At 48.7% G+C, this 17,599-nt stretch overlaps 1 protein-coding gene across 2 annotated transcripts in view; it reads left to right on the top strand.

Annotated features, from left to right (window-relative positions):
• The window catches only part of ELMO2 (engulfment and cell motility 2), a 94,433-nt gene extending 81,066 nt beyond the window's left edge, over positions 1–13,367 (top strand). For both annotated transcript variants that reach the window (XM_075349774.1, XM_075349773.1), the window contains 6 exons: positions 2,077–2,240; positions 3,101–3,213; positions 3,299–3,406; positions 3,483–3,565; positions 3,656–3,733; positions 12,428–13,367. In XM_075349774.1, the coding sequence (XP_075205889.1) occupies positions 2,077–2,240; positions 3,101–3,213; positions 3,299–3,406; positions 3,483–3,565; positions 3,656–3,733; positions 12,428–12,628 (747 nt within the window). In that variant the 3' untranslated portion in view covers positions 12,629–13,367. The remainder of the gene's footprint in view (positions 1–2,076; positions 2,241–3,100; positions 3,214–3,298; positions 3,407–3,482; positions 3,566–3,655; positions 3,734–12,427) is intronic.
• The last annotated feature ends 4,232 nt before the right edge of the window (positions 13,368–17,599 follow it).

Genomic DNA, 17,599 nt, shown 5'->3' with positions numbered 1-17,599 from the left:
GAGGAGAGAGGCTGATGCTGGGGGAGGCTGATGCTGGGGGAGGCTGGGAGGAGAGAGGCTGATGCTGGGGGAGGTTGATGCTGGGGGAGGCTGGGAGGGGGAGGCTGATGCTGGGGGAGGCTGGGAGCACGATGGGGGGTGCGCAGCATGGGGGATGGAGCACGTTTGGGAGTGCGCAGCATGGCGGATGGAGCACATTTGGGACTGCGCAGCATGGCGGATGGACCACGTTTGGGAGTGCGCAGCATGGCGGATGGAGCATGTTTGGGAGTGCGCAGCATGGCGGATGGAGCACGTTTGGGAGTGCGCAGCATGGCGGATGGAGCACGTTTGGGAGTGCGCAGCATGGCGGATGGAGCACGTTTGGGAGTGCGCAGCATGACGGATGGAACACGTTTGGGACTGCGCAGCATGGCGGATGGACCACGTTTGGGAGTGCGCAGCATGGCGGATGGAACATGTTTGGGAGTGCGCAGCATGGCGGATGGAGCACGTTTGGGAGTGCGCAGCATGGCGGATGGAGCACGTTTGGGAGTGCGCAGCATGGCGGATGGAGCATGTTTGGGAGTGCGCAGCATGGCGGATGGAGCACATTTGGGAGTGCGCAGCATGGCGGATGGAGCACGTTTGGGAGTGCGCAGCATGGCGGATGGAGCACGTTTGGGAGTGCGCAGCATGGCGGATGGAGCACATTTGGGAGTGCGCAGCATGGCGGATGGAGCACGTTTGGGAGTGCGCAGCATGGCGGATGGAGCACGTTTGGGAGTGCGCAGCATGGCGGATGGAGCACGATGGGGGGTGCGCAGCATGGGGGATGGAGCACGATGGGAGGTGCACACCTCCCCCCAACACACACACACACACAACACACCACACACACACACTGGGAACCACAAACACTGCCGTACACAGACACCCACACACACAGACAACGCTGCACACACACAACACCCAACACACAAACACCGCGGCATACATAAATATACGCACATACCACGCAACACACACACATTGCACAAAACATACCTCCCCCCAAAACACACCACACCCACACAAACCGCGCAACACACACACACAACGCTACAGACACACAGCGCTCCACAAACAACGCAACACACGCAACACACATACAACACCGCTCTCACCCCCCGTCACACCCAGACAACACCCAGAACATGTACAGCGCCCTACACAAACACTTGGTAACTACACACAACAACATCTATCTATCTATATATATATATATATATATATATATATATATATATATATATATAACAAAAATCATACATTAACTACACAATACGTAAATTCTAGAATACCCGATGCGTAGAATCGGGCCACCTTCTAGTAATGTATATAAGAGCCCACTGGTGGTGGCCGCAGCTTATAGGCCCCAAATCTGGTGACAGGTTCCCTTTTAATATATAACTTGCTCTAAGTAAAAATTTGGACAATTTCCTTGAATATAAAGATGTGTACTATGTAACGCCAAAGTTGAAGTAGCGGTACAGTAGCGCTGATTAAATGCTCTAAAATGCCAATGAACGGGTAAAAGTGCACGCTTTATTTTCACTCTTTAGAAACCGTTGTCCTATTTGAAATTAGTCATTGTCCGTCTCCTGGTAATTAAAGGGAATCTGTCAGCAGCTTTTTGCTATCTCATCTGAGAGTAGCATGTTGTAGGCAAAGAGACCCTAAATCCAACGTTTTATCACTTAGATTACTGGGTGCAGCTGTTCTGACACAAACTGCATTTTTAGCATTAACCATGTAGCATAGCTGGGAGTGCTGTCCCCACCCACACCAGGCTTTCTATAGAGAAGCAGGAGCAGAAGGTGCATGTTGGAATGCCGTGCGCATGACATTGCAGTCGAGGAATGATGAGTCCTGCTGCTTAAATAAATATATTAAGTAAACAACAGATCGGTCCTTGACAATACAGGCTTCCCTGAATTCTCTGGGTTAACCCTTGCAGCAGGCTTACATAGCAAAAACCTGCTGACCGATTCCCTTTAAGTGGGTAACCTTAAACCCTCGTTACTACAGTCTGATAACACCCACTGCTTGTTTCAGGTGATGCAGGTAGTAAGGGAGCAGATAACCCGTGCTCTGCCCTCAAAACCCAACTCTTTGGAGCAACTGAAAAACAAGCTTCGTGGCTTGAGTTACACTGAAATTCTTCGCCTACGCCAGTCTGAGCGGCTGAGCCAGGATGACTTCCAGTCTCCACCCATCATGTGAGTAACAGATCACTTCTGCTGTTCTCCTACCAGTTCACAGGTATTCCAATCTGATTAGCAGATCACAGACTGTTGGCAGATCTCATCTGTGAAGCCTGTAGAATTGGGAATGCAGCTTTGACTACATTACAGACATTATAGGGGGTTACTGGCATTGGTAATGTTGCATCTACTCCTACCTATAGACTCCCCAAAAAGGACATCAAATAAAAAAATCACAGAATAAAGGCAGCCTTACAACACCAGGTCACAATACCAAAGCACAGCAGGCCTCCATGATAAAGGCGGGGACAGCACGGCTGCAAAATACTGATGAAATAACCACTCACAACCTACCATTCATGGTAGGAGGTGGTCGCCTAGTAGTATAAATGAGTACAGATAAGGCTTGTATAGGGCGCCAGACACTCAGATATAGTGCACAGTATCTGGTTAGTGCCCAGCACTGTATAAGTGCTCCCTATAGGAACAGACACCTCAATTCCCCAAGCCCACACTGAAGGTCCTGACTGCTTCCTGCATAGAAATGGAAAAATATGCAATGAAATAGATGTAGGTATTGGTCAATATTTTAACCAAAATGCGCACACTCATAATCCACGTCCTGTAATGCATTGGTGATGTGACCTGGCGTCCGCTGTCCTGTTCTGTAATGCTGATGCCTATAAGGGCACATGCACCATACTGTACATTTATCCTGGTGGGGTTATGCAGGTACAATGTTACCAGTGCCCCTCCAATGTGGAGTGAGCAGTGATGGACAACCCCTTTAACTCAAGCACAATGCAACAAATGTAATTCCGCATATCTCCAGAGTTACTCAGGGACGGGATCCAAATTTCTCTTTCCTCATTTAGTGAGTTACGGGAGAAAATCCAACCAGAAATTCTGGAATTAATCAAACAGCAGCGACTAAACCGTTTATGTGAAGGAAGCAGCTTCCGCAAAATTGGCAACCGCCGGAGGCAAGGTGATTGAAAGTGTCAAATCCGGATTTATTACGGCCATATTTGAAGGGTTTTGGGGCAATTAGCTAATGGCTTCTTTTCTTCCAGAGAGGTTTTGGTTCTGCCGTTTGGCCTTAAATCATAAGGTTCTGCACTACGGAGACTTGGAGGAGAATGCACAAGGCGAGGTGCCATATGAATCCCTGCAGGAGAAGAGTAAGTATACCTGACGGCTGGTGAGCTGACATCAGAGGTACACATCATGTGCTCACTAATACGGTTTTCCTTGCAGTCCCAGTCGCGGATATTAAGGCTGTGCTCACTGGAAAGGACTGCCCGCACATGAAGGAAAAGAGTGCCCTGAAGCAGAATAAGGTGGCTGTTCATGTACATTCAGATATTTCTACTTTCTTGCTTTCACGTTCTCACACATTTTTGCTACGTCACTTTATTCCCTTTATGTAGGAGGTGTTGGAATTGGCCTTCTCCATATTGTACGATCCGGACGAGACCTTAAACTTCATTGCACCAAATAAATATGAGGTAATTAGCTGTGTCTTGACTATTCTATTAATCCAATAGCGTAATATCACATTTCAGTTTCTGACTGTGGCATTTCAATGGAACACATATCGGTGCTTGTGCGTACTGACTCCCATTGGTACCAGTGAGATACTGTGACAGTTGGCTGTTGGCTAAAGGTCCCGGTCACTGCCATCTTGGTCCTCCTCTGCAGCTTCGCTATGTGGTGCGCTCACATGAGCGTATAAATCGGACATATACAATACAACAAGAAAAAGGGATTACACTCAGACCAATGTTTCTTCGGCGCTCTATTGGGAGACCCAGACGATTGGGTGTACAGCACTGCCTCCGGAGGCCACACAAAGCAATTACACTAAAAAGTGTAAGGCCCCTCCCCTTCTGGCTATACACCCCCAGTGGGATCACTGGCTCACCAGTTTTCTGCTTTGTGCGAAGGAGGTCAGACATCCACGCATAGCTCCACTGTTTGTAGTCAGCAGTAGCTGCTGGCTATATCGGATGGAAGAAAAGAGGGCCCATATGGGGCCCCCAGCATGCTCCCTTCTCACCCGTGGTGGTGCTTGTAAGGTTGAGGTACCTATTGCTGGTACAGAGGCTGGAGCCCACATGCTGTTTTCCTTCCACATCCCCCTGAGGGGCTCTGTGGAAGTGGGATCTTGCCGGCCTCCAAGCCCTGAGGCCGGGCTCCATCCACAGACCCAGAGAACCTGCTGGATTGGGAGCGGGAGTGCCGTTCAGGGACAAGGCCCTGCAACTCTCAGGTACTCTGTGTCCCCGGCAGGCACGGACACTCTCAAGGCTTGCTGAGCGTTATAGTGCGCCGGGGACAGTAGCGCTGTGCGCTGGGGTTAGGTCACTGCAGCTTTGCTGAGTGACGTTATATGTTGGGAACTACTGCGCCGACCGCTACTGGAGCGGCGGCGCAGCTGCGACTTGTGGTGCGCCGGGGACTTTGCGCCGACCGCGCTTTTACGGCGGCGGCGCTTCTAACTTTAGCCCCCGGCTTCTGCGGCCTAGCGCCGCTTCGTTCCCGCCCCCACCCTGTCAATCAGGGTAGGGGAGAGACGCTGCTCAATTGGCAGCGCCGAGGGCTGGAGCTTTATTTACATGCTCCAGCCCTCTCACTAGGCACAGTGGGAAGCAGGCTTCCCGCTTTTCGTCTGTATACGCCCAGGGCCCGCCCCCCCTCTCCACAAGGACGCCGGCAGCCATTACACATGCGGTCTGGCTGGGGAAAGGCAGCAGGCTCTGGGAGACCCAGACTAAAGGGATTTCGGCGACCACACACCCGCTCCTAAGCGGGCGGTAAGCTGCACTTTAGTGCTGGCCCCACTTGTGCCTCAGTGTTATATTAGTGTACTTTTTTCTTGGTACCATATATATATATAGTTGCACTGTAAGGTCGCTTCTTGGCTGGACACCCTGTACTGCTCTGAGGAGGCAGCAACATGTCATCCGCAAAACGCAAGGGTGCCAAGGCAAAGGCTGTGTACACTGCTTGTACTGCATGTGGGGCTAATCTACCGGCAGGCTCCAATGACTCACATTGTGTGCAATGTTCAGTCCCAGTGGCACTTCGGCAGCCAGAGCCTATGGTGGTAGTGGCCCAGGCAGAGACGCCTGTGAACCCTGCCCCGGTGACGGGGACAGACTTTGCAGTTTTTGCTGATAAAATGTCTGTGACTATGACTAAAATCCTGGAGACCTTGCAGTCCAGGCCAGCTATTCAGACCGTGGACACTGCTGTGTCTATGCTCTCCGGTCCCCCTCAGTTGGAACTAATCCGTACTTCAAGGGGGTCTCAAGCATCACAGGCTGACGTCTCTGACTCAGATGACAGTCCCAGGCAGCCTAAGCGTGCTCGCTGGGAAAGACCCTCCACGTCATCACACTGCTCAGGGTCTCAGCGAGAAGAGTCTCTCTGTGATGAGACTGAGGACGGTGATCAGGATTCTAATCCTGAGGCCCCTCTCAATCTGGATGCTCCTGATGGGGACGCCATGGTTAATGACCTTATATCGGCAATTAATAGACTGTTGGATATTTCTCCCCCAGCCCCTTCTGCAGAGGAGGCAGCTGCACAGCAGGAGAAGTTCCATTTCCTGTATCCCAAGCGTAAATTAAGTGCTTTTTTGGACCACTCTGACTTCAGAGAATCGATCCAGAAACACGACGCTCATCCAGACAAGCGTTTCTCTAAACGTTCTAAGGATACCCGTTATCCTTTTCCCTCTGACGTGGCCAAACGCTGGACCCAGTGTCCAAAGGTGGATCCCCCAATTTCCAAGCTTGCGGCTAGATCCATAGTCGCAGTAGAGGATGGCGCTTCACTTAAAGATGCCAACGACAGACAGATGGACCTTTGGTTGAAATCTGTCTATGAAGCTATCGGCGCGTCGTTTGCTCCAGCATTCGCGGCCGTGTGGGCACTCCAAGCTATTTCAGCTGGTTTAGCACAGGTGGATGCTATCATACATCCAGCAGTACCGCAAGTGGCGTCCCTAACTTCGCAAATGTCTGCGTTTGCGACCTATGCTATCAATGCTGTCCTAGAATCTACGAGCCGTACCGCTATGGCGTCCGCCAATTCTGTTGTTTTGCGCAGAGCCTTGTGGTTAAAGGACTGGAAAGCAGATGCTGGTTCCAAAAAATGCTTAACCAGCTTGCCATTATCTAGAGACAGACTGTTTGGTGAGCCATTGGCTGAAATCATAAAACAGTCCAAGGGTAAGGACTCTTCCTTACCACAGCCCAGAGCAAGTAAACCTCAACAGAAAAAGTGGCAGTCGAGGTTTCGGTCCTTTCGAGGCTCGGGCAAGGCCCAATTCTCCTCGTCCAAAAGGACTCAGAAAGAACAAGGGAGCTCAGATTCCTGGCGGGCTCACTCACGCCCCAGGAAAGCAAATGGAGGAACCGCTTCCAAAGCGGCTACCTCATGACTTTCGGCCTCCTCCCTCCGCATCCTCGGTCGGAGGCAGGCTCTCCCGCTTTTGCGACATTTGGCTGTCACAGGTCAAAGACCGGTGGGTAACAGACATTTTGTCTCGCGGGTACAGAATCGAGTTCAGTTCTCGGCCTCCACTTCGGTTCTTCAGAACCTCCCCACACCCCAACCGAGCAGATGCCCTGCTGCAGGCGGTGGACTCTCTAAGAGCAGAAGGAGTCGTGATCCCTGTCCCCCCTCAGGAACGGGGGCGAGGATTTTACTCCAATCTCTTTGTGGTTCCAAAAAAGGACGGCTCCTTCCGTCCTGTTCTGGACCTAAAACTGCTCAACAAGCATGTGAACGCCAGGCGGTTCCGGATGGAATCCCTCCGCTCAGTCATTGCCTCAATGTCTCAAGGAGATTTTCTAGCATCAATAGACATCAAAGATGCTTATCTCCACGTGCCGATTGCTACAGAGCACCAACGCTTTCTACGCTTCGTGATAGGAGACGACCATCTTCAGTTCGTAGCTCTGCCATTTGGTCTGGCGACAGCCCCTCGGGTGTTCACCAAGGTCATGGCAGCAGTGGTAGCAGTCTTGCACTCTCACGGACACTCTGTGATCCCTTACTTGGACGATCTACTGGTCAAGGCACCCTCTCAAGAGGCATGCCAACTCAGCCTGAGTGTTGCACTGGAGACTCTCCAGGCGTTCGGGTGGATCATCAACTTCCCAAAGTCAAATCTGTCACCGACCCAATCACTAACGTATCTTGGCATGGAGTTTAATACTCTCTCAGCGATAGTGAAGCTTCCGCTGGACAAGCAGAGGTCACTACAGACTGGGGTGCAGGCTCTCCTTCACAGTCAGTCGCACTCCTTAAGACGCCTCATGCACTTCCTCGGGAAGATGGTGGCGGCAATAGAGGCGGTTCCGTTTGCGCAGTTTCATCTGCGTCCACTTCAATGGGACATTCTCCGCCAATGGGACGGGAAGTCAACATCCCTGGACAGGAAAGTCTCCCTTTCACAGAGGGCCAAAGACTCTCTGCAGTGGTGGCTTCTTCCCACCTCATTATCACAGGGAAGAGCCTTCCTACCACCGTCTTGGGCGGTGGTCACGACAGACGCGAGTCTGTCAGGGTGGGGAGCAGTCTTTCTCCACCACAGGGCTCAGGGTACGTGGACTCAGCAGGAGTCCACCCTTCAGATCAATGTTCTGGAAATCAGAGCAGTGTATCTTGCCCTACTAGCCTTCCAGCAGTGGCTGGAAGGAAGGCAGATCCGAATTCAGTCGGACAACTCCACAGCGGTGGCATACATCAACCACCAAGGGGGGACACGCAGTCGGCAAGCCTTCCAGGAAGTCCAGCGGATTCTGATGTGGGTGGAAGCCACAGCCTCCACCATATCCGCAGTTCACATCCCCGGCGTAGAAAACTGGGAAGCAGACTTCCTCAGTCGCCAGGGCATGGACGCAGGGGAATGGTCCCTTCACCCAGACGTGTTTCAGGAAATCTGTCGCCGCTGGGGGGTGCCGGACGTCGACCTAATGGCATCACGGCACAACAACAAGGTCCCAACCTTCATGGCACGGTCTCGCGATCAAAGAGCGCTGGCGGCAGACGCCCTAGTGCAAGATTGGTCGCAGTTCCGGCTCCCTTATGTGTTTCCACCTCTGGCACTCTTGCCCAGAGTGCTACGCAAGATCAGATCCGATTGCAGCCGCGTCATACTTGTCGCCCCAGACTGGCCGAGGAGGGCGTGGTATCCGGATCTGTGGCAGCTCACGGTCGGCCAACCGTGGGCACTCCCAGACCGACCAGACTTACTGTCCCAAGGGCCGTTTTTCCATCGGAATTCTGCGGCCCTGAACCTGACTGTGTGGCCATTGAGTCCTGGATCCTAGCGTCTTCAGGATTGTCCCAAGGGGTCGTTGCTACCATGAGACAGGCTAGGAAGCCCACGTCCGCTAAGATCTACCACAGAACGTGGAAGATATTCTTATCCTGGTCCTCTGCTCAGGGAGTGTCTCCCTGGCCATTTGCATTGCCTACCTTTCTTTCTTTCCTGCAATCTGGGTTAGAAAAAGGTTTGTCGCTCGGCTCCCTTAAAGGTCAGGTCTCGGCGCTATCCGTCTTTTTTCAGAGGCGTTTGGCACGCCTTCCTAAGGTGCGCACGTTCCTACAGGGGGTTTGCCATATCGTACCCCCGTACAAGCGGCCGTTAGATCCATGGGATCTGAACAGGGTACTAGTTGCCCTCCAGAAGCCGCCCTTCGAGCCTCTGAGGGAGGTTTCACTTTCTAGACTATCACAGAAAGTGGCTTTTCTGGTAGCGATCACATCTCTTCGGAGAGTGTCTGAGCTGGCAGCACTATCATCCAAGGCTCCCTTCCTGGTCTTCCACCAGGACAAGGTTGTGCTGCGCCCCATTCAGGAGTTTCTCCCGAAGGTGGTATCCTCTTTTCATCTTAATCAGGATATCTCTTTGCCTTCGTTTTGTCCTCATGCAGTTCATCGGTATGAGAAGGATTTACATTTGTTAGATCTGGTGAGAGCACTCAGAATCTACATTTCCCGCACGGCGCCTTTGCGCCGTTCGGATGCACTCTTTGTCCTTGTCGCTGGTAAGCGCAAGGGGTCGCAGGCTTCTAAGGCCACCCTGGCTCGATGGATCAAAGAACCAATTCTTGAAGCCTACCGTTCTGCTGGGCTTCCGGTTCCATCTGGGCTGAAGGCCCATTCTACCAGAGCCGTGGGTGCATCTTGGGCATTACGACACCAGGCTACGGCTCAACAGGTGTGCCAGGCAGCTACCTGGTCGAGTCTGCACACTTTCACCAAACATTATCAGGTGCATACCTATGCTTCGGCGGACGCCAGCCTAGGTAGAAGAGTCCTGCAGGCGGCAGTTGCCTCCCCGTAGGGGAGGGCTGTCTTGCAGCTCTAACATGAGGTATTTCTTTACCCACCCAGGGACAGCTTTTGGACGTCCCAATCGTCTGGGTCTCCCAATAGAGCGCCGAAGAAGAAGGGAATTTTGTTACTTACCGTAAATTCCTTTTCTTCTAGCTCTTATTGGGAGACCCAGCACCCGCCCTGTTGTCCTTCGGGATTTTTGGTTTGTTTGCGGGTACACATGTTGTTCATGTTGAACGGTTTTCAGTTCTCCGATGTTACTCGGAGAGAATTTGTTTAAACCAGTTATTGGCTTTCCTCCTTCTTGCTTTTGCACTAAAACTGGTGAGCCAGTGATCCCTTAGGGGGTGTATAGCCAGAAGGGGAGGGGCCTTACACTTTTTAGTGTAATTGCTTTGTGTGGCCTCCGGAGGCAGTGCTGTACACCCAATCGTCTGGGTCTCCCAATAAGAGCTAGAAGAAAAGGAATTTACGGTAAGTAACAAAATTCCCTTCTTTTCAATGAGGCAGAGCAGATCTGCAAGTTTTTATTAGTTGTATTCAGAATGAGAAATAAAAATTCTGAAATTTGACTCCATTATCAGTACAGTGCAAGAAAAATAAAATCGGATACCACATGGACCATCAGTATGGCATCCGATCTTTACGGATACATTACAATTCCCTAAGATAGGAAACTGTAAAAGGTCCTGTAAAAGATTAATAGCCGCTAAGTAAAAAGCAGATTGCATACTGACCGCACACAGATGACAACTGAGAAAAAATCATAACTCTTTTCTGGATGAGAGTGGGATAGATTTTTTTTTATCCGTTCATATAAAACCCTGCCATGTCCTGAGTTTCAAACCAGACTGCGAATTTCACTATATAGCATAATACTCTGGTAATGCAAGATATAGTATAAGTGAACGGATGATCACATGTCAAAGTCTCTTATCACATTATGTGAATGAGCTCTTCCAGGCTATGGAACGGATGCTGCCTGCAAGATAACTCCGCCTTCAGTGCTTATTTTAAACAAAAGGGGTGTTACCAGTGTGATTTGTGACGGATGCTCTCCTGATCTCACTGCAGAGCTGTATGTGATTATAAGGGTGCGCTCACACAAGCGTATGACTCGTGCGAGTCTCGCATTGTGTCACCTGGTGCGGCCGCACACTCTCCTGACAGCGGGCAGCTGCATGTATTTCTGTGCAGCTGAGACACTCCTGTTCGTAGAGAGTGTGTGGCCGCGCCAGGTGATGCGATGCGAGACTCGCACGAGTCATACGCTTGTGTGAGTACACCCTAACTGACACATCTGCGGGTTCCTCTCACATTCAGCCTCCAGCTTGTAGGCAGACAGTGCTACAATATTCTTCTGTGTCAGGTACTTGTCACACTGGTAGCACCCCTTTTATTTATAATAAGCTCTGGAGGCGGAGTAATCTTCCAGGCAGCATTCACCCCATAGCCTGGAAGAGCTCATTTACATAAAGTGATAACAGATGATATATCAATAATAAGGCATCTGATATGAGTCATAAAGGTATGGATTCTTTCAGCTTTCTATATCCTGTATGCCCATATTAACAGTTTAAAAAGACCAAAGTGGTGACAGATTCCCTTTAAGAGAAAAAAGTTTCTACAAATTTTTAAAATATTTTTTTTTTAAATCTGGAAGTTCCAATCACCCTCCTATCTCTCTATTAAATATAAAGGGGGGGGGGATATAGATAATATATACACATAGGTCTGATTTATCAAAATAAAAATAAATTAACCCAATCAGCTCCCGAATTGCAGTTTTTCAGTCACCAATCTAGCCTTAAAAAAATACTATAAAACCGTCAGCTCATTACGCAAAGCAAAATCATCTACAACTTAATTGACATAAAAATAATACGGGTCTCAGAAAAGCTTTTTCTTTCTCCACTTTAAAAAAATCTATATAGAAAGCATGCCTTAAAAACAGTATGCAAAAAAATATGGTGGAATTGAATTTTTACAATTTCACTGTTCTTGAATTTTTTTTTTTTCCACATTTTCCAGTACATTGAATGTTAAAACAAATAGTGCCATTTAAAACTACACTTTGTCCCTCAAAATCAAGCCCTCATACGGCTAAGTCAACAAAAAATTGTTACGGCTCTTGGAAGATGGGGAGTAGTGATGAGCGAACACTACCATACTCGAGTGCTTGGTACTCATGATGAGTGGTGATGTGACAGCACTACCATACTCGGGTGCTTGGTACTCATGATGAGTGGTGATGTGACAGCACTACCATACTCGGGTGCTCCATACTTGTTACGCTCAGATGGTCGTGATGAGTATAATGGAAGCAATGGGGAACTCAAACATTTTTTTTTTTTTACGTTTTCCCAGAAAAATGCTCATATTTCCCATTGTCTTCCATTATACTCGGGTACTCGAGTCGTGAGTAGTGCTCGCACATCACTAATGTGGAGGAGATAAAGTGCAAAAATGAAAATAGTCTACAGAGGAAAGGAGTTAATGAGATTTTTCCACCATATTCATAAGCTATGTCAAACCGATGGAGACCCTGAGATCTTCTGGCTTTCTCAGCTGATTTTTTAGTAGTCATAGAATGTGTCATTTCACCTTGTCTCCTCTGCTGCTGCTGGCCGCCCTTGTAGATGCCTAGCTGTTCCAGTGTCCTCCATAGACTTGGAGAGAGGTGCTCATATGTTTGTCCACCTCTCTTTATATCTGCGGACAGGATGGAGGACCTCTTAGGGTCCAGAAACTCGTTTTTCCCACAATTAGGCTGGCCTCTTTATGTCCATTTTTAGAATTGTTTTGTGATATTTACATGACCTTTTACCTCTCGCTCTCTCTAGTACTGCATTTGGATTGATGGAGTAAATGCTCTCCTGGGCAGAGAGATGAGCAGTGAGCTGACCCGCAGTGACATGGACACTTTGCTCAGTATGGAGATGAAGCTTCGTCTGCTGGATCTGGAGAACATACAGATTCCTGAGGTGCCTCCTCCGATCCCCAAAGAGCCCAGCAGTTATGACTTTGTCTACCACTATGGCTGATCTGGCCCACAGCATGGAGGACGTGCACACCCATGTGGGGAGACACCTCTCATTAACAAGCTGTGTAACAAACCAGGTCTGCCCTGAGGGAGGGGGGCTTATGTATTACAGATCCATGCCCACCACCCTGCTACAGGCCCAGTCCTCAGAAGAGCTCCTAATGGACAGATGTCTGCAGAAGAGCGGTGAGGGTCTTCCATGATATTCTGGGCTACAGTTCCCACCTACCAGCTGCCCTCTTTCTCCAGCTTCATTTCCTACTAGGTACTGAAGGATGCTGCTTATTCCATGGTCAGTAGATCTATAGGGTCCAAATTGGTTCAATTCCATATTTGCCTTAATATTAGAAATTGCTTATCCAATCAGATTGCTGCTTCCTTCCATCCCCTCCATAATGGAGAGCGGCACAATCACAGGCATTTGTGCACAACGCGCTACATAAAAGCACAATCGGTTCTCTTTTATTTTGCCAGTGAGGCATTCTGTCTTGTAACAGGATTTTAGCAAGCCTTTCATTTTATTCTCATACCTTCCTCTTTGTTAAGAAGTTGGTGCAAAAGAGGAGGACTTTATCATTTATGTACAAAAGCCTTCTTGACGAGGTACGAATCTCATCCCATAAAACTGTAAATGACCACTGGGAAGGGGCATTTGAATGTTGGGGGATATGTCAAGGTACCGGACGCTGACATCCAAAATAATATGTAATGTAAAGTTACTAATAAATGATTGACTGACATGCGGGTCTCCATGTTATTGATGCGTTGTAAGTCTCTCAGAAGTACACTTCCGGGAAAATCCCTGTACTGTTATGTATAGAAATAAGACTATATCGGTTGCTTTAGGAAGAGATGTGTTCTGGAAATGTGGACAGTAGATAAAGATATATTCCTAGAAGCGATATGGAAAATTTCTGTAATTTCTCCTTGGAATGTGCTGCCAAGAATGATGATTTTTAAGCAAGCTTAAAAATTATTTCACCTGACAAACAAGCATTTTGCTCATTCATCAGGTGACTGGCAGCCTGTTCACACTGCCCGATTGTCAGGTAATGTGTGATCCCAGGAACACTGGTTCTTGGTAATTGTATAGTAGAAGAGCGGCCTAAAGGCCCCGTCACACACACAGATAAATCTTTGGCAGATCTGTGGTTGCAGTGAAATCATGGACATATTGTTCCATTTGTACACAGCCACAAACCTGGCACTGATTGTCCACAATTTCACTGCAACCACAGATCTGCCACAGGGCCTTTAGTGTCAGCTATAGAGTAGGTGAAGGAGGGAGATAAACCGAAATGTTTGGAGTATTGCAACTGGTCACTGAATATGATCATAGACGGCCATCTGGACCCATTGTAGTACATCTTGTTCAATGAAGCATGGATCCATCTAATTGAATATTTACAGTTGCAAACCTGGTACCAGCAAATAAAAACTCTACGTGAGCCTCAGCAACAGTCTTCAGTGGTCTCCTGTGCACAGAAATATCTGCAGGGCACAGAGAAGCGCAGAGAGATCTGCAAGGTGCAGAGAGGTCTACAGAGTGCCTACAGGTCTGCAGGGCGCAGAGGGGCACAGACAGGTCTACGGGGCACAGAGAGGTCTGCAGGGCACAGAGGGACACAGAGGTCTGCAGGGCACATAGGTCTTCAGGGCACAGAGGGGCAACAAGAGGTCTGCAGGGCACAGAGGGGCAACGAGGTCTGCAGGGCACAGAGGGGCACAGAGAGGTCTGCAGGGCACAGCGAGGTCTGCAGGGCACAGAGGGGCACAGCGAGGTCTGCAGGGCACAGAGGGGCAACAAGAGGTCTGCAGGGCACAGAGGGACACAGAGGTCTGCAGGGCACAGAGGGACACAGAGGTCTGCAGGGCACAGAGGGACACAGAGGTCTGCAGGGCACAGAGGGACACAGAGGTCTGCAGGGCACAGAGGGACACAGAGGTCTGCAGGGCACAGAGGGACACAGAGGTCTGCAGGGCACAGAGGGGCAACAAGAGGTCTGCAGGGCACAGAGGGACACGGAGAAGTCTGCAGGGCACAGAGGGACACAGAGAGGTCTGCAGGGCACAGAGGTCTGCAGGGCACAGAGGGGCACAGAGAGGTCTGCAGGGCACAAAGGGGCAACAAGAGGTCTGCAGGGCACAGAGATCTGCAGAGCACAGAGAGGTCTGCAGGGCACAGAGGGGCAACAAGAGGTCTGCAGGGCACAGAGGGGCAACGAGGTCTGCAGGGCACAGAGGGGCACAGCGAGGTCTGCAGGGCACAGAGGGGCACAGCGAGGTCTGCAGGGCACAGAGGGGCACAGCGAGGTCTGCAGGGCACAGAGGGGCACAGCGAGGTCTGCAGGGCACAGAGGGGCACAGAGGTCTGCAGGGCACAGAGGGACACAGAGGTCTGCAGGGCACAAAGGGACACAGAGGTCTGCAGGGCACAGAGGGGCAACAAGAGGTCTGCAGGGCACAGAGGGACACGGAGACGTCTGCAGGGCACAGAGGGGCACAGAGAGGTCTGCAGGGCACAGAGGTCTGCAGGGCACAGAGGGGCACAGAGAGGTCTGCAGGGCACAGAGGGGCAACAAGAGGTCTGCAGGGCACAGAGATCTGCAGAGCACAGAGATGTCTGCAGGGCACAGAGGGGCATTAAGAGGTCTGCAGGGCACAGAGGAGCACAGAAAGGTCTGCAGGGCACAGAGGGGCACAGAGAGGTCTGTAGGGCACAGAGGGGTATGGCTTTCTCTCTCTATTAAAAACACATGAATACTCAGCCGAATGAAATACAGTTACAGTCTTAGCAAAAAATGCAAATAAGGCCTCATTCAGAAATCTGTATATTTTATTATTACGAGAAAATAACTGATGAATCAGGAATAGTAAAAACTAACAATCTGAGCGAACACTGATGAAAATCTGATCTAAAACACTGATGAAAATTGGACAGTTTTTTGTGTATCAGAATAATCACTATTGTCTGATTCCTGACAGTTATAAAACCAAGAGCCCGATATCTAGCACCTCATGTACGCTACTACCTATATTTAATGATTGTTACCCCTAACCTTGGTGTCTGCTTTGATTGCTCCTGTACTGTGGCTATTGTTATGCAGAATAAACTTCCAGATGAGGTCTAAAAAGCCACGACCCCTCACATCTGTGTATCAGTCCTTAAATTCCCGGACCAGCCGTGGGTCTCACAAACTCCTCTCTACAGCATCAGGAGACCCGTAGCCATTCTGTGCATACCAGAACGGACAGCGACACAGATGTGTTTTTCTGACCTATCCTGAAGCTTTCCAGGTACTTATTTTCTTCAGGAAGATTGAATGCTACATCATTTTTTATATGTACGCTCTGTGATCCACCTGAAAAAGCGATAAGGGCTCAAAAAATGAACATATGCACAAATGTAAAAACAACTTCCTATGTATATTCAGTCTTTCCAAATAAATGCAAAGAAGATAAAAGAAGGATCCGACCATTCTTCAGGCGCCTGCCACTTGGAAGTCGCCCACTAGTTTTTATAAGAACTAAAAAAAAACCATCTCTTTGCCAAAGACATTGAAAGAAGTAGGAGATGACCGAAAAGACGCTTTAGGATAAAAAAAAAAAACCCCACTGGTGGGTCCGCTCATAAAAATGGTGTAAAAACCGCTAGAATTGGCCCATTCCTTTGTTTGTAAAGACGATTTTCTTTCCATATGTTTGACCATCTTCTGAACACTTCTGGGTTTCAAAGACACCAAATGTTTATCTTTTTGAGCATTTTCTAGGCGTTTTTGCTTGAAAAAACTTTGTAGTTCTCAACAAATAGATGGAAACCACAAGTAAAAATTAAAAAAAAAATGCTGGCAAGAAAAAAAACACTTTGTGCAGAGTACGACAATATTATTTCAGAACTTTATGACTCTACGGGGTGGATTTACAAGTCCGGAGTAATTGGACAGTGCACATTTTTGGGGAGGGAAGGTGGCATCATTAGAGGAATGTATGAAATCCATTTTGCCGTCATTTCTCAAACATGTTTGATACTTTGGGCACACCTTTAGATGGAACTCTTCTGTCTAGAACTTTACATCACCAGTCTAATTGAGTAACTGCAGATTTTTATAAAGTTACAATTCTATAATCTGACCTGGAGCTTCCTAGCATGGCTAACCAGGTTAAGATTACACGCACTAGTCACAACTAGTTTTGTTCGAAAGTGGCCAACGACTAAAGTTGTGACTTGTTACCAAACACTGATGCAAACATCTTGATAGGTTCCTTCTTGGACTAACCTGCCTTGGACTAAATTAACATGAACATTTTCAGTTCACGTTCTTTTCGTATGTAAAACGGACCAATGTTACCTAATGCACATGGGCTATTTTCATCATGAACCTCAGGCCCACGTGCACCATATACTTTAACTGTATGCCTCTGTATGGGGCAGTAACGTCTTGGGCCATGTGCACACTTTGAGTATTTGGTGAGTTTTTTACCTCAGTATTTGTAAGCCAAAACCAGGAGTGGAACGAACAGAGCAAAAGTATAATAGAAACACGTCACCACTTCTGTGTTTACTACCCGACCCTGGTTTTGACTACAAATACTGAGGTAAAAAGTCTCCAAATACTCATGTGTACACATGGTCTAATACACTATTCAACAACACAAAGAAATGGCATATTGATGCATAATTGCCGACAGTAACCAAATGGACACTCTTGAAGCCCTATGAATACTTCTGGTATATACAAAAGGAGGATGTAAATGTTTGTGAACACCGCTTTAAGGTAATCTGTCAGCAGGATTCAACTTCCAAGGCTGTGTGCGCACTTTGCTTTTTTTCATGCGTTGCTGCAGCGTTTTAATGCAAAATTGCATGCGTTTTGATTTCCAGGCAAAGTCTATGGAAAATAATGCTTTCTTGTGCGCACAATGCATTTACAAACGCTGCATTTTAGTTGCGGAAAATTTGTTAAAATCCCTG

Source organism: Anomaloglossus baeobatrachus, chromosome 5, assembly GCF_048569485.1.
Source record: "Anomaloglossus baeobatrachus isolate aAnoBae1 chromosome 5, aAnoBae1.hap1, whole genome shotgun sequence".
Lineage (NCBI taxonomy): Eukaryota > Metazoa > Chordata > Amphibia > Anura > Aromobatidae > Anomaloglossus > Anomaloglossus baeobatrachus.
This window is presented reverse-complemented; position numbering and strand designations above follow the sequence as displayed.